The 23,121-nt window shown below is 37.3% G+C and overlaps 2 protein-coding genes, 1 long non-coding RNA gene and 1 pseudogene across 3 annotated transcripts; 1 reads left to right on the top strand and 3 right to left on the bottom strand.

Moving 5' to 3' along the window:
* Positions 1 to 711: 711 nt before the first annotated feature.
* On the bottom strand, positions 712 to 8,191 carry LOC103838496 (annotated as a pseudogene).
* Positions 8,192 to 12,744: 4,553 nt separating this feature from the next.
* On the bottom strand, positions 12,745 to 13,407 carry LOC117128277. The gene is made up of 3 exons (XR_004451546.1): positions 13,223 to 13,407; positions 13,144 to 13,149; positions 12,745 to 12,987 (listed from the first exon to the last, which is right to left on the bottom strand). It is a non-coding gene; the product is annotated as an uncharacterized LOC117128277 (long non-coding RNA).
* A 113-nt stretch (positions 13,408 to 13,520) lies between these two features.
* On the top strand, positions 13,521 to 14,409 carry LOC103838487. The gene has a single exon (XM_009114937.3). The coding sequence runs from the start codon at positions 13,570 to 13,572 to the stop codon at positions 14,089 to 14,091; it is 522 nt and encodes a 173-aa protein (XP_009113185.1). The 5' UTR covers positions 13,521 to 13,569; the 3' UTR covers positions 14,092 to 14,409.
* LOC103838488 (pentatricopeptide repeat-containing protein At1g60770) lies at positions 14,208 to 16,341 on the bottom strand. Its single transcript, XM_009114938.3, has 2 exons — positions 16,021 to 16,341; positions 14,208 to 15,690 (listed from the first exon to the last, which is right to left on the bottom strand). Exons 1-2 carry the CDS (start codon positions 16,246 to 16,248, stop codon positions 14,443 to 14,445), a joined length of 1,476 nt encoding a protein of 491 aa, XP_009113186.1. The 5' UTR covers positions 16,249 to 16,341; the 3' UTR covers positions 14,208 to 14,442.
* Positions 16,342 to 23,121: the final 6,780 nt, after the last annotated feature.

Raw genomic sequence — 23,121 nt, 5'->3', positions numbered from 1 at the left:
TGGATTGGTGTTTCTCAACTTTTAAATGTTTTATTTTCAACTCTTCGGGGTTTGCTTGTTTAAAAACCTTGTGCTTTTTGGATGTTTTATTCTCACAATCTGAATTGTGGTTTCTGTGATATAACAAACTAATTACATTGAAGAATTAGATAAAGAGAGTCTATTATATAAAGAGTTGTCCAACTCTGATAGTGCGAGACCTTTTGGGATGAAAACCAAAAGTAAATCCATGTCACCTTGCCTAAGGCCCAAAGTGGACAATATCGTACTAATCGGATAATATAGAGTTGGACACGGAAAATCTGCAAGAAGACCAAAATACCATTCGAGTAGGAACGGAACCCATCGAATTAGGATTGGGAAGTATGTGTGGCAGAGATCAAGTAAAAAAAAATCCTGGAAGTCAGTTGTGGAACATGAGATGAATGTGATCCTTAGTTTGAAGGGAAGAATGTGATATAACAAACTTAGTTTCACATTGGAGAATTAGACAAAGAGAGTCTAATATATAAAAAGCTGTCCAACTCTGATAGTACGAGACCTTTTGGAATGAAAACCAAAAGTAAATCCATGCGGGCTTGCCTAAGGCCCAAAGTGCATAATATCATTCTAATCGAATAATATAGAGTTGGACATGGGCTTTAACAATCCCAACAGTTTCTGAATGAAAAAAATCGTTCGAATACTATTTTGGTATTGGTTTTGATTCACTTATTTGCAAGTACATCGAATTAATTTGGGTAAAGTAAGCATTAAGAACCGAACCCAATTGGAACTGTTTTATTCTGGTTTTAATATGGTTATCAAACTTCAAGAACCGAAGGAACCGACCCGATCTGACCCAAAATTTTAACGGTTCTCTAATGGTTACCAAACTACAAAAACCAAAAGAACCGAGGACCGAACGGAACGCCCACCCCTAATATTATTGCCAGAGCCCGAGGAGCTCTTAAACGGTGGCTTTCCAAGAAGACAACGGTGGAGTGTCTGAGTTCTTAAAGGTGGGTACCATGGCAGTGTATCTTTCTCCTTTCACAGACTCTGGCTGTCCGATGGTCTTGAGCTCAGACATCTCTTCTGGAGTGATTTCCACTGATAAAGCTCCAATGTTCTGATTGAGGTTCTTGATCTTAGTGGTTCCTGGAATGGGGCAAACATCATCTCCCTGGTGGTGAACCCATGCGAGGGCTAGTTGTGCAGGAGTGCATCCTTTCTTCTCCGACATTGCACAAACCTTGTCGTATAGAATCTTGTTGTGGTCTAAGTTTTCCTGTTGGAATCTTGGTAGAGTCTGCAACAAGAAACAGATTCTGAGCATATGTACAGTCAGTGTAATTCATCATCAATCAAGTCTTTCAAAGCAGATAGGAGTAGTTGCCTTTCTGAAGTCATCATTATCCAGCTTCTCAACAAGCTTTGGTCCTGATGCGAAGAAGCCTCTTCCCAGAGGACTGTAGGAAACAATCCCTATCCCAAGTTCCCTAAAGAAGGAAAGTGAACATCAATATTGATGAATATCGCACAATGAAACAACGACGTAATCAATATACCTGCATGTCGGGACAATATCTTCTTCCACGTCCCTCGTCCACAAAGACCACTCTAGCTGCACTGCAGTAACTGGGTGAACAGCATGTGCCCTTCTGATAGTTGAGGCAGAGGCTTCAGACAAACCAATGTACTTTATCTTACCTTCTTCAACTAGCTTCTTCAGTTCTCCCATCTTGGAATTTATAGAGAAAGAAACTCAGGAGTGTAATTGAAGAAACCCCCTCAGACAATAACCCAGCAGTATCACAAATGGGGAGTCATGTAGGGCCGATTCTAAGATTTGGGAGGCTATAGACAATTTATTAACGGTTCCTAGATTTTTTTTCTAGAGATTTGGGGGTTTATATATGTAAATTTGTTCTTAAATTTTGGGGTTTTCACTAACCTATGTTCAATGCTTCACTAACCTATGTTCGGGACCGGTTCTGAATCATGAGACACAAGCGAAAACATGTTCTTACACCCTATTTGTTCAATTATATAAACTAAAGATAGACCTACTTTTTTAGCAAAAAAAAAAAAAATAGATCTACTTGGAAACTCTGAAAGAGCATGTCATGGAGGATGACACTGTTAGAGAAGGCTTACAGTGATTTCGATAGGGAGACGAGTATCAACCCGATGCTGATAATAGAGATCAATGCAGGCAACATCAAGCCGTTTTAAACTTGCTTCACAAGCAACCCTCACGTAGGCAGGATCTCCTCTCACCTCTCTCTTCCCCTCTGCATAAGTGGCTCCAAACTTGGTCGCAAGCTCCACTCTCCCTCTCACCCCATCATACTTTAGAGCCTGACGGAGGATTCAAACATATCAACAAATGACAAATCATTTCTACAAACAAAACAATAACGGAGGATCAAATCACGATCCGAACCTTCCCGAGGAGCAACTCGTTGGTCTCAGGACCGTAGACGTCGGAGGTATCGAAGAACGTAACACCGGAATCAATGGCGTGGTGGAGAAGAGCGATGGCGTCAGCTTCCGGCTTAGAAGGGCCGTAGAAAGAGGAAATGCCCATGCAACCTAGGCCCTGCGCCGAGACCTCAAGCCCTTGGCTTCCCAGCTTCATCCTCCTCACCTCGCAAGGTTTCGCCATGGTTCTCTCTCTCTCTCTCTGCGTCGTGTCTAATCCTCTGAAGCTCGGTTATTGCTGGACACTTGTAGTTTTATTGGTGAATGAAGAATATGTGTCCAAATTTGAAATTGACCTTTATAACCCTAATGTAGTAATTCACGGTTTACAAAACCGGTCTACTATCCAATTTGATAGATCTACTACATATCCGATCCGAGATTGTCGACCCTATAATTAGTAACCAAACCGGTTGGTTTGATCTTTTTAACCTTGATGTAGTAATTCGCGGTTTACAATTTGGTTTACCATCCAATTTGATAAATTTAACAAATCAGATCCGACGACGACTATAAATAGTAAACAAACCGATTGGTTAGGGATTTAATGATTCTTCAAAACCATTGGATCGGTTATATTTCCGGTTTTGTGTTCTATTTTGTTACACGTTTCATAGGCACTGCTTGTTTATGGATCAATTTTATATAAATACATATATATTTTCATCAGAAACTTTATTGAAAATTTACTCATAAGAATTTATTTAATAAAAACTTTAAAAAATTCTAAGGGTATAAAATTTTGCTTGTCCATAAAATTATTGAATCGGCATAAACCATAGGTATATAAAACTTAGAGCCGCTCCTCATATGCATTCTTAAAACCAGTCACCAAACGGATGAAAAACTTGTGCAAACCAAATATGGTTAAGCTGCTTTCCAAGAAGACAATGGTGGAGTTTCAGAGTTCTTGTAAGTAGCCATTATGTTCCAATGTCGTTCCCCTTTCACTACATCCGGTCTGGCAATGGCTTCAAGCTCAGCCATCTCATCAGTAGTGAGTTTCACAGATAAAGCTCCAATGTTCTGGTTCAGATTTTCGATCTTGGAAGTTCCTGGAATGGGACAGACATCATCTCCTTGGTGGTGAACCCATGCAAGAGCTAGTTGTGCAGGAGTGCATCTTTTCTTTCTTGCTATCTCTTGGACTTTCTCGAAGACAATCTTGTTGTGGTCTAGGTTCTCCTGTTGGAATCTCGGTAGATTCTGTGAACAGAGCAAATAGTAACAAACAAAACATAACTAAGATGACTCCAAAACTTGAAGAGAAAACTGAATCAATCGTTTACTTGCCTTTCGAATATCATCTTGCTCGAAATTCTCAGCAAGTTTGGGTCCTGATGCAAAGAAGCCTCTTCCTAGAGGGCTATAAGCTACAATTCCAATCCAAGCTCCCTTAAGATGTTACAAGAGATGAGATATTAAACATGTAAACGAAGAGAAAAATGTAATGGCTGATTCTGATTCTGATTCCTCACACACCTGCAGGTAGGAATGATATCTTCTTCCACCTCTCTCGACCATAAAGACCATTCTATCTGCACAGCGGTTAGTGGGTGAACAGCATGTGCTCTTCTAATAGTTGAGGCAGAGGCTTCAGATAACCCGATGTATTTTATTTTACCTTCTTCAACTAGTTTCTTCAGTTCTCCCATCTTTGAAAACAATGTAACAAACTAACAATAAGCTCAAGAAACATAACAATAGTTTTCTCAAATAATAAAATAAATATCTTAAACTCCAAGTTGTTCCCTAAAAGACTTATTATTACTACTAATAAGGATTTTGGTTGTTCTTGAGATTTATCAGTAACTTGGGAGACAAGGAGTAAAACTGAAACCATGAAGACAGTACCGTGACTTCGATGGGGACAGTGGTATCAATCCGATGCTGGTAATAAAGATCAATGGAGGTAACACCAAGACGCGTTAAGCTAGCCTCACAAGCAGACCTCACATGCTGTGGATCTCCCCTGAAACCAAATTTTCCATTTTCAGAAGCAGTGATCCCAAACTTTGTCGCTAATTTCACTTTCTCCCTCGAACCATCTTCCAAAGCCTGTCAACAAAGAGAAATAACACAAACAGATCCACAGATCAAGTGTTTGATGATTGGCATGCAGCTTAAACCTTAAACTCTAATTCACAGCATAAAACCCTAATTCCAAGGCATATCACCAGTTTGTTACCTTGCCGAGGAGCAGCTCGTTTGTCTCGGGGCCGTAGAAGTCGGAGGTGTCAAGGAATGTGATTCCAGCTTTAATGGCATGACGTAGGAGAGCGACGGCGTTGGTCTCAGGTGTCGGAGCGCCGTAGAAAGCGGAGAGACCCATGCAACCAAGTCCCTGAGCCGAAACCTCAAGGCCTTGGCTCCCCAGCTTCATCCTACGAACTCCCAAAGCTTCTTCCGTCATTGATGAATCAATCTTTTGAAGATTAAGCAAAAGATGCAGCGAAAATGAAAAGCATTTTTTTGAGCATTTGGAAGCAGAAGCAGAAGCGAGTGGTATTTAGGTTCCAAGTCAAAATTGAAAAGCAAAGAAGACAAAACAAATTTGTAGTCTTTCCTAGGATTTTCTATTTGGACAGTTGACTGTAATATTTTATTGTTTCGTTTCAAAGTTATTATGACGTCACAGATGACTTCGGTCTTGAAAAATAGATTTCTTTCTTTTTTCTGTCAACAAAAACGGATTTATTTCTAAAAGCTTAGAAAACTATTTTTAAAGAAAAGATACCCATTTGATAATCAATCCTATTATATAAAAGAAGCTAATTTGAAGGATTTTTAGACATGACACATCAGCAAAAATATTCAGAACCAATCAAAATTACACATCAGCACAATGACGTGAGTTTCATGAAAAATATTTCGCCGTCTGCGTCGAACCCTTGAAATTCTTCTCACCTGCTATGAAAACTGGCACAGTTACGAACCTCGACATCATTCATTTTTGTCATTAACATTCTATTTAACATCATCTCCCCCACTCTTTCCATGATTTCTCATTCAATATATCATCTCCCTTCTTCCAGACGGTGAATCTGGAGTTATAAATATGTAATTTTCTTCCTGTAAAAATCAGCATTTTCTTTTTCTCAGTCATTAGTGATTAGTTTGTACATGTTCTTAAAGAGAGGCTTCGATGGTTGATGAGAGCAGAACAGGTCTGTGTCTTTTGTTTTGATTTTTGTATCAGATATTAAAGATCGTAACTTTTGAGCTCACCTTACTTCAACTTTGCATTTACGTTGATGTTGGTTAAAAAAAAAAACTTAATTCACGGTTCTGGGTCGTTCTTTCTTTAATTATATGAAGAGGATTTTAATCTACTTTTCACTTTATTTGAGTTTAGATTGTGGATGGAATCACTTTGTTGTAAAGTATATGGTACAAGTTGAATCGATGTGGGTTGTAGAGCTACGATATTCTTAGTGTTCTGTCATGATTAAATCTTCTGTCTTTCTCTGATTGTTATCGGTGAAAGTTACACAATCTTTTGGCTTTAAAGATTCTGATTCATGTGTAAGAAAGTTTCTTAGTACATTAAAAAATGTTTACACTTTTCTTATCATGAAAAAACAAAAAGTTTATTACTTGGATTGTTTTTTGTTTGCTTCTATGATAATTGTACTTGCTTTGTGAGCTCAAGGTGGTTATACAATTACAGGTATTTGATCTGAAGAAGTGAAACCCATTGTACGGTACAGTTTGGCGTTTTGCAGCGAAACGAGATGAATGTGCAAGAGAGTGCAGAGAAAGGATGCAGTTTATGATGAGTAATATATATGCATCTTTAACTTTTAGCGTATGGGAATTAGATTTTTCAAGTGAGTGGCAATGATGATGATGATAGATGGCAGGTGGTGATGATTCAGTTGGTTGGGTTCCTGGTTGTCTCGATACAACTTGGCTCTAAAAATTCTTCAATCCAAATTGTATCAAGAAACATCAAGATTTTACCAGAGACGAGCCAGGTTTTGATTTGTCTACACTTGATTGATATGTAGAAAACTTCCTGCACAATAATTTGTAGCTTTTGTTTCTCTGATTGAAGTGGTTTTTAATATCTCCATTTGTTTAAAGTGCAGTAAGATTTTTTCGTTGGTAGCTTCGTTCTTTGCTGCAGTGTATGTAACAAAAGCGAAAGCATATTTTCCCCCCAAAAAAATTAGAATTCAGCTCAAAGTTGTAATGTCTGCATCAGCAGAGGTGCTTCAAATGTATCTCGCATGGAGACAACAGGTCTGTGAGACATTCTGACCTCAGGTGATGGTGATAATAGGTGGCAGGTGGTTTTAGTGGCAATGATGATGATGAGGATAAGTGGCAGGTTGTGATGGTGAAGTTGGTTTGGTTCGTGGTTGTCTCGATAATATACACAAAGGATGGCATGATGCTTTTGACATACACAACTTTGCTATGTAACTCTAAAATTCTTCAATCCAAATTATGATAAAAATATATATTTTATATATGGATAATAACTTGATCGTAAAATAAGAAAACATGATGTTCAAAAAAAAAAGCAAACATAAAAAAATATAGCAGTAACAAACAACACTAACTTTTATATTGTGTATCTAATTAAGATACTAACTCTATTACATTGAGTCAATTATTTCTTCTTTCGCAATATCTAAATCAAATTTAAAAAAAAAAGTATAACAAAAAATCAAAATAAATGTACAAGAGTAAAAAATAAATCATGATTTGTGTAGATTCAAAGTATATACATAACTGTTTGCAGTTTTGGTGATATATTCTTTGATTGTTTTGGTCTGGAATATAAACCTAACATATTGTTTTGTTCCATTTAATTATGTAAGTATACATGCTTTATGATGTTATGTTACTATGTGGAAACTGAGAATGAGATATTTAATTACATAGAAACATTCAATACATCACCACTGAAAAGATTAAATGATTTAGTTACTTCTTTAGGTTTTAATCTTTGAAAAGAAAAACAAATTTCAGAAAACATTTGTACGCTGTTTGGTTTCTCTTAATTTCCATATTATTAATGATTACACTACAATTAAGTTATTTGATTAAATTATGTTTGGTTTACTCTAGCTTATTCAAAGTAAATTATTTGTTATGATAGGGTGTGAAATTCAAGTAAAATTCTATTAGAAATGTAATATCTTATTAATTTATAACACTATTTATAAAAAAAATTAAATAGCATGAGTGACATTTCAATAAAAATTTTTTTAAAAAAATTCAGAAAATGCTAAAATAATTTACAAAACATAATTAGTAAAACACTAAAAATTAAGGAAAACTTCATTATAACTTGAATATCTAATATAAACTGAAAACATATATTTGAAAACATAATTTTTGTTACATGAAATATTTTAATTATCATTTATGAAATTATCGAAACTTTTTATATATTACTTTAAAAATATAAATATTTATAATTTTCTCACATTACATTTGATTTTCGATTGATTTAGCTTGGAGGTGGATGTATTATTATCGCGAAAAAATAAATTATTGTAATAATATTAAAATCTGGTACTAGAAATAAAAAAAAAATATTTGTTATTCTTGCTTTAGATTTTCTTAAATTTATCAAATTGCAATGGAAATAAAATAGAAAAATATTAATCAATGCATTTTTCTTAGTTTTTATTTAACAATTTTGTATTTAACAAAAAAAATGTGAATGGTCTTTTCAACTCAAATCAGCAAAATTTATCAAAATTTACAATATATATGATCTTATAATAAAAACAGTTTAAAGTAAATTGTCAAATGTTTTATAAAATTAAAACATATTTTAGTATAAAATAGTTTTAATGTATACTCATCCGCCCGTAGGGCGGACCAACCTCTAGTACAATACTAAAAGGGGAATAAGCTGATCAGAGAGGCCATCCACATCGACAGATAAAATCAGCCAATGGGGTGTTTTCTTTTGTCCACGTCACACAGACTTGGCCTGATCTTGGGCCTTCTAAATCCGTGCAAAAGAAAAGTCCAGCATCGTATGTAACCAAACCCAGAATATGTGTGGCCCTAGCTCTATCTCATCTCATCTCTTCGGTTCCACGGAGATCTCTTCCACGACTCATCTCTTTGCCTTTTTCCCTTCTCGAACGGATCGATCAATCGACGCCGTATTCATGAGTGTGCAATGAATCCTTTGCAGAACTCATTAATGTGTTCTTTCGCCTATCCCCCTTCCAATTTCTATATAACCTTCGTATTTTCTCCAGATTAGGTACACACACAAATATCTCGCACCATGAATTCCAACAGCCAAATACCTGTTACCGGCGATGTCCCCGCGACGAAACCAAACGGAAAAAAAGTTGTATCCTCCGCCGAGCCGATCAAACGAGTCGATCAAACTGGAGTCTCTCTCGATACAGCTGCCTCCGGCGATTCGAAGTATAAGAAGCAAGAGGGCAAAGTTATGTTTGATATGTTTAATTTCTTTTGCACCTTTTTTTTAGTATCTTTGTGGTTTTTTTCCCTCGGTTATATTTGATATGTTTACTGATTCGGAATTTGGTCTGATTCTACGCTTCTGGTTTGATAGATGAGCAAATAAATGAATCAGAACCATTGATTCGATCGAGTGGAGGCAGAGCGTCTGAAGCTTTGATGTCATCAAGAAAAATCTTTTGTCTTAGAGAGTTTAAGAGTTCCAGGGGAACAGGTTTAAGATGATAAAGGCAAGGATGATGATGAAGAATCAAGGCAAGCCAAATTCTACCATAATATTTCTTCGTTTCTTTGAAATTTTAGTTTCTTAGACTTATTCTCAACTATTCTTGAAATTTTACTGTGACCTATTCTCAACTTAAGCAACAAACTTTCAGGTATGTTTTTTTGAGATTCCAGCCCACAAATCACCTTTGTTTCTTGATCCATACTCTAGATCTTATATTTGACAATCTTTCAGTCAATCGTCTGATATTCTATGAATTGTTAGAGCCTATGATTTTGATTTTTCCATAGTATTGTGTTGTCTACAGCTTTGTGCAAATTGTCTATATATATGATTTATTGGAGATTGATATTTTTGGCCTAGAGTCATCGAGTCAGTCATGGAATCTGCTGTCAAGAAAAAGCAAAGAAATACCTTTTTGTACTGAGGCTTGCTCATATAAGACAACAGTATGTCTAAATGTTCGTCGAACTTGAGGGGTGGATGGATATAAGGTTTTTAATCCTTAATAGCTGTGGGATGCTGTACCGTTACTGAAAAGCTTTGGGAGAAGGCTCCATCAGGAGGACAGCGTGTTGAGGAAGGCCGTAGGGAAAACGAAAAAGAGGGTGGTGAAGTAACAGAGAATCTCCTGGACATTGATCCGCTAGCCCAACCAAACTATCTTTAGCTTCTGGACTACAGTCAACCTAATGTCATAGCGGCTCCTCGAATCTATCTATATCGGTAAGTATAAAGAGCATTGAGAAAGGGCTATCTCATCTTTCTAAAAGGTAATGGAGAAACTAATCAGATGCTCTGTTCTTTCTTTTTTTTTTTCCCATGACAAGCGTAAAATTGGTGATGGCGATGAACTCTGCACCAAGTGACGCCACGTGTGGGTTTGACAAAGCTTCAGATCGGTGAAAGTGGTCTGGGTAGTGTTTATACCACCATTAACGATCCCACCAGAGGAGATTCTCATTCTACTCCACTTACCGTTGCCGTTAAGATACTCAAACAATTAAGTCAACAGGTATGTATAGCATTAGTTATGCAAATGATAGCATTCGAACTTTGTCCAAGAATGTTACCAAAAAGAAAACTTTGTCAAAGAAAAAACGTTAGACCATCAATATTATTGATCCTCTGTTTGTAGTAAAAGAGGCACAAGCAATGGTTAGCAGCGGTTCAGTTATTGCTCGTAGTTAATCATTCAAACATAGTGAGGCTCTTAGGATATTTCTCAGAGGACACATAGAGGATTTTGATTTAAAATTTGCTGTCCAATGTCAGTTTAGAGGATCATCTCTTAACTCGAAGAACCTCAACTTTGTTGTGGAAACTAAGGCCTGAGATCATGTTCGTTTCATCTCATGGATCTGGCTTATTTGCATGAAATCAAAGTGAACTTTTCCTGCTTTTAAAACAGATTCTTTTGATTGTTTTTATGCATTTACTAGATACATGTATTTTTTGCAAGGTAATATACATAGACTTCATGACGATCATTTATATCCGGAATCATCGGACTTTGGTATGGCTAGAGAAGGTCCCGAAGGAGTTAATACCATGTTACAACCGCAATAGAGAGACGGGACCAACTGCTGTGCAGCGATGTATATAGATTTGGAGTTGTTCTGTACGTGATCATCATGGGTCGTCGCACGATCAAGCAAATGAAACGTTTGGCTGAATAAACTATATCATGTAGATAGCAAAAGCTTTTGAATGATAGTTGAGTGGAATCTATGAAGCAAGTACCCTGTTTCTACGGACAGAAGAGTGGCTGATCATTGTCTGAAGAGAAAAAAAAAGAGATACCCACCATGACCTTTGTCGTTGAAAGTCTTAGTAAAAGTTTATCGAGGAATCAAATTTGGGAGATGAAAAATTATATTGGAGAATCTACTAGAGGGTTATGAGAGTTGAGAGGATTACTTTTTAAGAGTAGTCGAGAATAATAATGCTTTCCCCTGCCTTATTTTTTAAATCAAAACACTAAGGTTAGTGTGAGAAAAGTTGAAGTGGTGATGCTAAGGCCATTCGCATAAATGATTTTTCAGTTAAACTCTTTTATCACATATATTTATATTTAATATGAGTGTTTTAAAAGCTTTAAATACACATATCAAAATCTCTCAATTGATACCTTGACCCCGTTAATCAACTGTTATTTTTAGCCCTTTGTTTAGGAAATAGTTTAATACAGTTTTGAGTAGTTAGCGTTTTTTTTTGTTGATAAAAAAAAAGTAGTTAGCGTTTTTGACATTACATTTACCAAAACAATTTGTTTTAACTGAGTGTTATTGATGCTAATCTAAAAATAGAAGAAAAAAATGTGGTACATTTTCTAATATATATTTCACTAAGAAATAACATTTTCATAAAGATGCATACTAATATAAACTGCCTTTTTTGAAAAACTAATATAAACTGCCTTACCGTATAGATCACTGATCTTAGCTTCTAATCTTTCTTTTAAACAAAAAAAAGCTTCTAATATTTCTTTATTATCTCATATTCCTATAGTCTTATCTGCCAGAGAAACAAAATATAAATAGAAAACATCAAAAACAAAACCCCGCGCAAGCGCGGGCAAGCCCTAGTAAAGATAAAAAAACTATATTTAATTTTTTTTGCCAACATAAAATTTATTATTTTAAATATTTATATTGTGAAAATACAAACAACAGATATAAAATTAAACAAATAGCAACTACTCAAATCATTAAGGGTTGATAAATATATTTTGTTTAACATCGATGAAAATAACTCATAACAATATAACTATTTCCCAAGCTTATAAAAAATCACTTAATCATACAAAATTTTAAAACTTAAAATCATGAAATAAATATAGAGGTTTTACCAAATAATCCAAAATTTAAGTTTGTCAAATGTAACATAAATGGATAGTGAAATTAAACTAAAACCTTATGAACAAATAGACAACATGAATGTACGTTTAGAATTATAACTTTGAGAGTTTTAGACGAAATAATGAATTTAATTTTATAACTAATTTGTAAAACTTTAAAATTTATTTTCATATAAATAAATTGAAATCATGTAAATATAAACAATGTAAATTAAAATTTAATAAAATTGAATAATTAAGAAGTAGATGAAAAAAAATTTGTAAATCATGTTTACCAATTATCTTCTATATAAGGAAGGTCAAAATACTCTAAAAAGGAGATAAGCAATTCATGTGAGAAATATTTCAGCTTTTTTTTTGCTAAACTGTAAATTTCATATTCATGAAAAAAGATTTTACAAGAAAATCTAGAGTCTGATTTTCTTGATCTCTTGATTCTTGTTCCATAGAATAGTATCACCAAAACCATCATTTATTTGATCCTACCTTGTATCATCTATATCGATGGTTAATAAAAAGAAGTAGATTTAACCAAACCGTATTTTGAGTCAAGTGGTAAAAAAGTTACGGCTATACTGTTCAGTACTCAAAAGATTTTTGTGAGAGTACTGATGAAGGAAAATAACATTAGAAGCACCATTTATACTCAATTTGAAGTGTTAACTGGAGAAAGTAAATCTATGATTACGTTCGGGCAAACATGCTTTCTTTCTCTCTGTTTTTTTGCAATAGTGTCGGAGTTAGTGAAGCTGATATCTGAACCATATTGATAGCATACTTTCTCAGTTCATGAGGAATTCAAAAAGTATATAATATTTCTCAACAGGTTCACAATCTCATTTATCTATATGTAGACAACATAAAAGCGCATACAAGTTAATACAGTGCTCACGTAAACGCTAAGTCACCAGTTTGGATCTCCAAGTGGTTTTAAGTTCTTCATTTTGACAAAAAAAAATTCAATTGGACCCTGTTCGTTTGTACATCTGAAAGATGCATCCAGATGGTCTACCTAGATGTCTTATCCAGATGCTCCATCTGGGTGTTGTTCGTTTCTTTATTTCGTTCATGCATCCAGATGAATCATCTGAATGCAACTATGTTCGTTTGTTTTTCATTTTTTAACTTTCATCTGAATTCAGGTGGACTTGTTAATAAAAATGACTAAAATATAATTTTTTACGTTTCGGCGGAAAATAGCACACAATTTGCTTGTTTTGAAAGATCAATGTAAGCCATTTGTGCTTGTAAAGAGACACAATTGACATTAAAAACACACACACACACAATTGACGTTGCATTCTAAAATCTTAGTTTATTTTGATATAAAACATACCAAATCTCTATAATCGGTTCCTAAAACGAAGTTAAACCTCCCAAACAAATCAAATTTATAGTTTACCAAGAACAAATTTTAGCAAATTCCCACCACAACCAATAATTCTGAAACCAAAAATATAGTTCCTTTTATTAGCGAGATGAACTTAATTAGAAAAATTTCCCACGATAACTTATTTCCACTTTTTTTTAAAAGAACAACTTAAAAGAAAATATGGCGGGCTGCAACAAACCCCAGCTCTACCTGACGACCATCGTCCTTACCGTGGTCTTCCTGACGGCGAACCAAGCGGTGGAAGGGCGTCGCAAGGGCCTCTGCGCCCGAACTGCATACCCAAAGTTGTGTCGACCGCTGGTTAAAGGGTCAAACCCAAGACTAGCCACACTCAGCACCATTTGTGCCCTCGAGACTAAGACAAGACGGGCGATTGCAAACGCAGCAAAGTACAGAAAAGGAAACAAACAGGTTACGATTTGCCACGCGAAACTTAGAGACGCAGCCTTTAACCTTAGGAAGGCGAAGAACAGCCTCAATAGACGACATAGTAAGATGCTGAGAATCTTTTTGACCAGGGCTGTGTCAGATTACGGCGTTTGCGTCAACGCGTTCGTAGACTCGCATCAAGTTAACACCGTTCAGAACGCTGCGGATGAGCTGAGGAAGACAGGAACTAACTGCTTGTTTCTTTCTACTTTGATTAGAAGAAGATCGAACCGCAGGAGAAAACGTAACTAATCCCTCAAAAAGCTGACAGAAAATAACATGTTTTCCCTTTGGAGGTTGTTCTTGATCAACATCAAGCTTGTAATGTAATTATTATAGAACTCTTAGCCATTTTCTTGATTTTCAAATGTAATAACCAAAATAAGATTCAAAAAGGGAATTACATTGTGATGGAGTTTCGTTCTCTCAACTGTAAATCAAAGCTAAGATCAAACCAATTCACAAAAACATGAACAGTCATAGCCTTTTTTTTTATTACCAAAAAGAAACAGAGCAGAGAGAACGCCTGGCTCTTACACGACTAACAATGTCTTGCTTGAAGGGAAATAACAAAAACAAAGGAGAAGAGAGATTGAATAGACCTCACTCATCCTGACATAATTCATCGAGCAGCTTCTCTGTTGCTTTATCAACCTTCACCTTCTCCATCTTCAGACGCTGGCGCATAGCAGGATGGCTCTTTCCAGCTGCTGCATATGTTCTTATCAATGACGCAAAGGTCTCTGCGCCTACATCATCCGTTCCCTTCTTTAAAATCTCCAACAAACTCTCAGCTCCGTTAACATCTTTCTTTTCCTCAAACTGGCTCATCACAGCTCTGACTGTATCCTCTGACGGTAGCCACTTGCCACCATCTCCTTTACCGATAGAAACCGCCTTAGTTATACATTCGAGTGCTTGAGCCGTTTCACCCCTCTTTACAAAGTAATCCATGAAGAGCTCCCACGTTTTAGCATTGAGCTTCCCTCCTCTTCTTGGAGATTTCTCCTTGAGTTCATTAGCTTTTTCGATGAGACCTTCTCTTGCATAAGCTCCAATCATCACATTTACAACCCGTATGTCATAAGTAGAGCAGTTCGCTTGCCATTCCTTGAACAATGTCTCTGCACCGGGTACATCTTTCAAGTTCACCAGCACTTGTATCATGTTCAGATACGCTACATTCGAGGTTTTCGGCATAGCCAGCCTCAACGAACGCCAAATCCTATAAACCTCAGTCAGCTTCCCCAGTCGTCCATACAATGTAATAAGAAACTGATACGCCTTAAAATCCCTCTCCGTGTTTTTCATCTCCAGCTCCTGAAGAGCCTTCTCAGCTTTCTCAGAAAGTCCCGCGTCAACGTATATAGACGCCATATTGCTATACGTAGTCCAATCAGGAGCAACTCTACCATCTCTATTCATCTCTTCAATAACTCTTTCAACCCCAGAAACATCCTCGGTAGCAGCCAAAGCCCTCATCCAGACATTGTAAGTGTAAGAATCCGGCATGACATCCTCGGCCTTCATCTCCTGAATCATCCCCGGAACCCTCTCGGCCTGCCCTGTCTTTGTGTAGAGAGTCATGAGGCTGTTGTACGACATGGAGCTAACGGTAATGTTGAGCTCTTTCATCTTGCTGAGTAGACCTTCGGCTTTCTCAGTCATCAACTCCTTGCAGTAGCAGTTCAAAAGAGACGCGTAGGTGAGCTCGGTCTTGGATGTTTCCGGAAGATCGACAAAGTAAGACTCCCCAGCAGCGATTCCACGAGCTTTGGCAACGAGATCGAGATGGATTGCTTGGTCACTCACCGTCTTGTTCATCCCTCTATGTTCCATAACTTCAGACAGCTACAAAACCCAAAAAAAAAAAAAGACACTAACATTTGAATCTCACAATGAAAAATCAAGATCACACCTAGTTCAAGATAAGAGATCCAAAAGTTACTAACTTGTTCGTAATTAACTCCGAAACCCTAAATCATAAACCCTAAACCCTAACTTGTTCGTAATTAACTCTGAAACCCTAAATCCTAAACCCTAAATCCTAAATCATAAACCCTAAACCCTAAACCCTAAACCATAACTTGTTCGTAATTAACTCTGAAACCCTAAATCCTAAGTGCTAAACCCTAAACCCTAACTTGTTCGTAATCCCTAGGAATCGAGAAAATGCGATACCTTGAGAGCTGGGTAATAGAGGCCGCGGCTACGGAGCTTCTTGATCGTGTCTCCGACTTCCCATTTGAAGACGTGTTTGGTGCCCTTGAGGAAGTGATTGAGCTGCTGACGGACACTGACCTCAGATCCGCCGTCCTTGAAGAGACGATGGTAAAGGGGTTCGTCGAGGTACTTCTTCGTCGATCTCTTTACGATGTCTCTCGGCCGGCTCAGATGTCGCAGCGCCATTTTCACGTCGGATCACACTAAGCAGCGAGAGAGAGGCTGAGGTTTCCGGTAAACCCTAGTTGAGTGTGACACTCGAGGGAATGGACAAGAACCTTTCCATGGGCTTTTTTTTGCCCATTTATCAATTAAAATTATTGGGCCTTTAAACAAGCTTTTTTTATAGGAGAAATTGTTTTGATAACTTGGGACCACTTTTTAAAAAATACACTTATTAATCAAAATACTTTAGCATTCAAGTTTGTAATTTATTTATTATTGTTTATGGTTTAGTATTTAAGAGATCATGTTGATTTTATAAACTTCTACGATTAATTTTTAAACATTTATAAATATTTTTTCTTTTTTCTTTGCACTGGCCATTTCGTAAAATCAAGTGGTACTCGAGGTTAAGACCAAATCTGCTTTACATTAGAAAAAAAAATACCAATGCTTCTTGCCTCTTTTACAAGAACGTCTGCATGCGTATTTCTTGATTTGGAAATATGAGATATGCTAAAGTTCGAAAAAAAACCATCTCGTTGAAGATGGAATGGGATTAGCTTGAAAACAAATTGACGGTCAGTCAATTAGGTTATCAATCATATCTACCAAGTCTGAGCAATCTATCTCTACATGTATCGTAGTAATCATGTGCATAGAAGTCCCCCTTCCATCTCAGCATGGAGAGTCGAGAGACTATTGTGAGAATCTTTCAAAGTGTTCAACTTTTATCTGATTCCAATAGATTCAGCATAGTCTACTGACAGTTCCATGATTTACCCATGAAAAATTAATTTGGCATTTCGAGATTTGGGATCCCACAAGGGGAATCAAAGCAACGACAGAAACTGGAGGTGCATCGTCTTCCTCTCTGTCTTCTCAAAATTTAACTTTTCTCCAGCATTCTGTTTCAAACGAGGCTAGATGGAAGGTGTCAGGAAAAGAGACATCATTTCTATTAAACGCTCGTTCCTTGTCTTTCCAATTATATTTGTCAATTTAGATTGTATCTATTCATTTCAGACATGCCCAGTTAAATATATTTCCCTAATTAAAAGCACATGTGATCGATAACAAACAAAAGCAAATATGATGGATATGGGATTTCTGTGTACATCATCGATAAAGCACACATGTGCATAGGTTCACTTTACCAAAATACGTGACATCATAGAACTGTTATCAGATGTGTCTTTTATTTGAAAACCATTTTTTTTTGATGAATTCCCTATCTTTAACGGGTTATTTGTGGAGGAATTGCACTGTATGACTTCTAATATCCGCATAATTCACTCGATGGCTACTTTCCCTAACTCACCGATATATGACTCACTTTTTATAAGAAGAAGACTTGGAAATGTTGGCCAACCGATTTGGCCGAGACAATGCTGACTACCACCTTTCTATCAACAACTCTCCTGATAATCTCTTCGCTGGACAAGTTGGAATCTGCTAGAGGATCCGCACCGCCAGTCTTAATAATGATAGAAGGACATGCAGTCACAGTAACCAATACCATAGCATGGGTAAATCCTTGAAGGGCCATTGTATCCTTCACATAATTAACTGCAGATCTTGCTTTTGTACTTCTAACCGTCAGTAAAAATGACTCCCTGCCCCATGGATACTTCAGGAAAGCATCAAGATCACCAAGCATGCTCACTATTTCGGGTATGATATTTGTTGTCCCACATGTTGGACACAGAATTCCTTCCACCAAAACCAACAACGAAAGCCGCAAACGGGTTAACCGATCCTTGTATTTTTTACCCCTCACAAGCCGCTCCATGATCCATCCAGGTGTGGGCTTCTCCTCCCCACGAAATAAATCATCCCATATTGACATAGATGATTTCCCTTTACCGGACGCCTTCCCTCGCCCGATACCTTTCTTGGGGGGTTCTCCAGTTAACCCAACCCCGTCGCCACAGTTCAGTCCGGTGACCATAGCAAAGTCTTGTATGGCATAGTGTATCGGCTTACCAACGAAGATCCACCAAAGTTCATACTCTTTTGCAGTGACCAACTGGCGTGAGAGGCAGTAATGGAGGAACATTAGTCAACGTATTTGTCTATTTCATATATATATCATTCCATATGTCAATTCATACCATACTATTACTATTTGAAAGACCTACACCTGTTTTTATTTGACCACACTACTTACTTACTATTTCCTGCCTTTCACTATCCTGTATTTGTGTTGCAGGTAGAGATGTCAATTGGGCGGGTCGGGCGGGTTTGGGTGTGTCCGAATGGGCTTTATTTTTTTACTGGACATTTTTGGTGAAAGTCCAAATAGAACCATGTCCAAATGAGACCATAACCAAATAAGCCCATAATTTGTTGGGTTATCCATGGACGGCCCATATGTCCACTTAATGTAAACAATATAATTTCAGTTTTAAAGATGTAAAGTATCTTAAATTTTCAGTTTTAAAGATGTTATAGACTTCAACTTTATGTTATAGACTTCAACGATTATAAGTTTAATGATTATGTTATAGATTTCAATTTTATGTTATAGACTTCAACGATTATAAGTTCACAAGGTAGACTTCATGATTCATAATCATAGACTTGAAACAAACGTTTTGATCTCTTTGAAAACGAAATACACACTGCACAAACCCATAAAAGCAAGACAAAGTTTGAAACAAACGATTATAAGTTCACAAGATACACTTCATACACTTCTTCTTCTTCTTCTTCTTCTTCTTCTTCTTCTTCTTCTTCTTCTTCTTCTTCTTCTTCTTCTTCTTCTCCTTCTTCTTCTTCTTCTTCTTCTTCTTCTTCTTCTTCTTCTTCAGTTTCACCTTCATTCTCTTCATCTTCCTCTTCATCCTCAGAATCACCTAGCATATCAAGAACTGATGTTAACAAACAAAATCAATACATGATGACCATATCAGACTCGATACAAAACAGAGTCAATAAGACTTAATAGAAACAAGCAAACATCTCTAAGACTTAATAGAAACAAGCAAACATCTCATAACCTAGGCATTTCACATAACAGAAACAAGCAAAGATCTCATCACAGAAACAAGCAAAGACAACTTACTCATCGGTTCAAACCCACGAATCCAGTTTCTTGTACATATGAAAGCTTGTACATTGGATGGTAGTAGTCGGCTTCTGTACCTTGTAAGGACCCGACTTCCAGCACTAAAAGAAGACTCTGAAGATACAGTTGTAATAGGGATACAAAGCACATCAAACGCCATACGAGACAACTCCTTAAACCGTGATTTGTTGTTTTTCCAGTATTTTAAGACATCTAGCTTCGGAAAGGCAGAGTAATCCATGGGCGGTTCATCCAAGTAGACATCTAAAGCTGATTTCCCTTCTCCTGCATTTTGAGTAATGAATGCATAAAATCCCTGCAGTATAGACATTAAAAAGGTTAGACTATTCTTAGAACTTTAAGTAATAAGAAACCAGTGACTATAGCTTGACTACTTACCCCATAACCAGCAGGAAGACTATTCTCCATTGTGGTTTCTGAAGTGGTTGCAGTAGTAGCCTTAATATTCTTCTTATACACTCCAAACAGCTTTTCCATCTTCTTACGGATGTGATCCATTTTAGCTTTGCTTGTAGACGGGTTTAAAGTGGTATAGCAGTATTCTAAGCACTTGAACTTCAACCTCGGATCTAAGACCGCCGCAATTGCTAATATATCACTGTAGTCATCCCAGTATTTATCGAATTTTACCCTCATGATCTTCACCATGTCACATATTGTATCATCTTCTGAAGTCGCATGATGTCTCAGCCAACTCTCTATCTTCCACACCTGCATGAAGTAAAGGTTCGCTGTAGGGTATTTGGAGCCTGAAACCAGTTTTGTCATCTCATCAAATGGAGACAAAAACTCTTTGATGAGTGCTCCTCTTGACCATTCCAAATTTGAAGGATTACACTTGTAGCTCGGCTCAACTTCAGAGAGATTACGCAATGCATCCTTAAACTCAATAGCTCTAGACAACATCTTGAAGGTCGAGTTCCACCTCGTTGACACATCCAAAATAAGACCAGCCTTATTCTGATTCTGAATCCCAACAGTTTCCACACAAGCTTCAAACATTTTTTCCCTAGTCTCTGAACTTTTTACAAACTTCACACTGTCCCTAATCTTCTCTAAAGCTTCACCAATCACTGATAATCCGTCTTGAACAATAAGGTTCAAGATGTGTGCCATACATCTTATATGCATATATTCACCATTACACACCAGATTTTTGCGAAGCTGTCTCTTTAGAAACACTTGCATGTTATCATTGGCAGTAGCGTTGTCCACCGTTATTGTAAACACCTTCTTCTCTAAGCCCCATCCTTTCAGTATCTCCATTAACTTCATGGCAATGCTTGCACCAGTGTGAGTTGGAGGAAACGCACAAAACTCCACTATCTTCGCGTGTAGCTTCCCGTTTGCATCAAGATAGTGAGCTGTCAGACACAAGTAACCCTCTACCGTGATTGCTCTCCAAAGATCAGTAGTGAAGCTGATCCTACCAGGAACTTCACTCAACACCTTCCTAAGATTGGCTTTCTCCTTCTCAAAAATCCTAAGCACATCAGTTACACACGTGTTCCTACACCAGAATTCAATGCTTGAATTCGCATAAGCAAGAGCATCTCTCACCCTTCTATACTCAACAAACTGGTATGGCAGATTATGCTCAACTATTGCCATCGCCATCATTTCACGGAAGACAATCATATCCAACTTCTTATTACTTCCAGGTGTACATCCAGGAGTCTTCGAACACCGTTTCGAATGTCGCAGCATAGTATTAGTTCCATTCCTATTTAGATCTAAGTTGTAGGGTTGATTGCAATGATTGCACTTAACATTATAAGTTCCATCCGGCAACCTATCTCCTACAATACTAAAATTCTTCCAACACATCGAGTGTCTACGTTTGTTACCTTTAGTCTTAGTATGACTGGTTACAGAATCATCTTGAGCATCTTGAATCTCCTGATCATCTTCATTCTCAGCCATCATGTCTTCAACACTCTAATAGTCATCATCGTTCAGGTTCAATGTATTTGCTTCCATCTACACAAAAGAGAACAAAAGAGGAAACATCAGTTATAAGAAGTGAATGACTTAAGGATTATACATCTCTAATTATACAGCAAAGCAGTACACAAGACAACACAAGAACACTGAGTCACTGACAATAAGAAGTCTCACAACACAAACTTAATACAGAGTTTTAATACAGAGTTCCTAGCATGATTGGCGAACAACATATCATCTCGTTCATCAACCCAAAAACCCATAAGACTCAAATCAACATAGGAAACGACTTAAAACTGAGACCAAGCTTAAGAGTCTTAAGTTAAGACACGGGCCGTCAACATCAACAACACTCAAGTTTTATTTCTCAAGTGAACTAACTTAGGAAACAAACCTTACTAAAGAGAGTCTGAGCTTTAGAGGGTCTGAACTTGAGAGAGCCTGAGCTTGAGAGGGTTTGATCTCAGCAAATGGATCCGAGGTTTCACGAGAAGATCATCTAACAGCAACAAATAACATTCATGAGCTTTCACCGATCTGTTTTATAATCAAAGGAGAAGGAGAATACTTACCATGAATCACCAACGTCCGAGAGGACCGAGACTCAACATCAACAATCCCTTTTGGCTTTCACCGATCCATTTGAGTATCTAATAATAAAAAACCCACAACACAGATCAATGAAATCACGACGAAATCAACGAAACCCACAACACAAATCCATTAAAACTCGAAGAAATGAAAAAATCATGACGAAATCAAACCTTCAAAGATGACAAAATCAGAAGAATCGAAGAAGGAAGAGAAGAATCGGAGAAGTATCAACGAAGAATCGGAGAAGGAACCATGAATAATCGAAGAAGGAGGAGAAGAATCGAAGAAGGAGAACCAGAATCGAAGAAGGAAGAGAAGAATCGTGTTTCCCCCAACAAAGAACGAAAAAAATGAAAATTGTGTTTTCCCCCAAATCGCAAAACCTAGAAATTTAAGTGTATTGGGCCGTCCATTGTCCAAGTGGTTAGGCTCAACTTTGGCCATTGATCTATTTGGGTTCGTCCGTTTGGACAAAATTTAATTGTGGTCCAATATGGATCTGTCCATTTGGGTCTATATAGATTTGGACACGGACCGCCCATTAATAGCTTGCCCAATTGACATTACTAGTTGCAGGCATATGTACGGTCTTTGATTAGCACAGATGAAGTGGGGGAGGATCTTTATCGTGGGTTGGGAGAAAAGGAAGATACGAGTGTTGATACCATGGTTGCTTTGATTGACGATGATTACCCATTTGAGCATAACACTTGGTCAGGTGGTGTGAAAGCGGATGATGTTAAACTGAAGAAGGGTCATGCACAAACTTCGGAGTCAAGTGATGAAAATGTTCCTGACCCGGTTGAAAAGGATAATGCTCATCGTGGTGGCGTAGAGAGTGGTGGTTACCCTGGAGATCCGAGAGGGCAATCATCAGCTAACCCCTCGGGTGCCCCGCATGGTGGTGAGAGTTTCCATGTTGATGTCGAAACATTACTTAGGCGTGCAGCTGAGGTATACGAGGATAAGGTAATTGCAATGTTTGAGGGCTATATTCTGAGTTTGAAGGGCCATTTTAATTCTGAAGTGGGAGGCCTTCGAACCGACTTACAAGCAGCTACCACCGCGATTTCCCATTTGGAAACTACGGTCACAGGGGAGTTTGATAAGATCAATCAGTTACTTAAGTCCGGGCTTAGAGGTGCGGATATGGGAGCAACGTATGGGTTCAGTCCTGGGAGACATTCGTCACCATTCCCAGGTCAGAATGATGATTTCAACTATACAGAGGTTAATCCCGATCGACACACTACACATACTGGTGTTCC

This window comes from Brassica rapa, chromosome A09, assembly GCF_000309985.2.
Source record: "Brassica rapa cultivar Chiifu-401-42 chromosome A09, CAAS_Brap_v3.01, whole genome shotgun sequence".
Taxonomy (NCBI): domain Eukaryota; kingdom Viridiplantae; phylum Streptophyta; class Magnoliopsida; order Brassicales; family Brassicaceae; genus Brassica; species Brassica rapa.
This window is presented reverse-complemented; position numbering and strand designations above follow the sequence as displayed.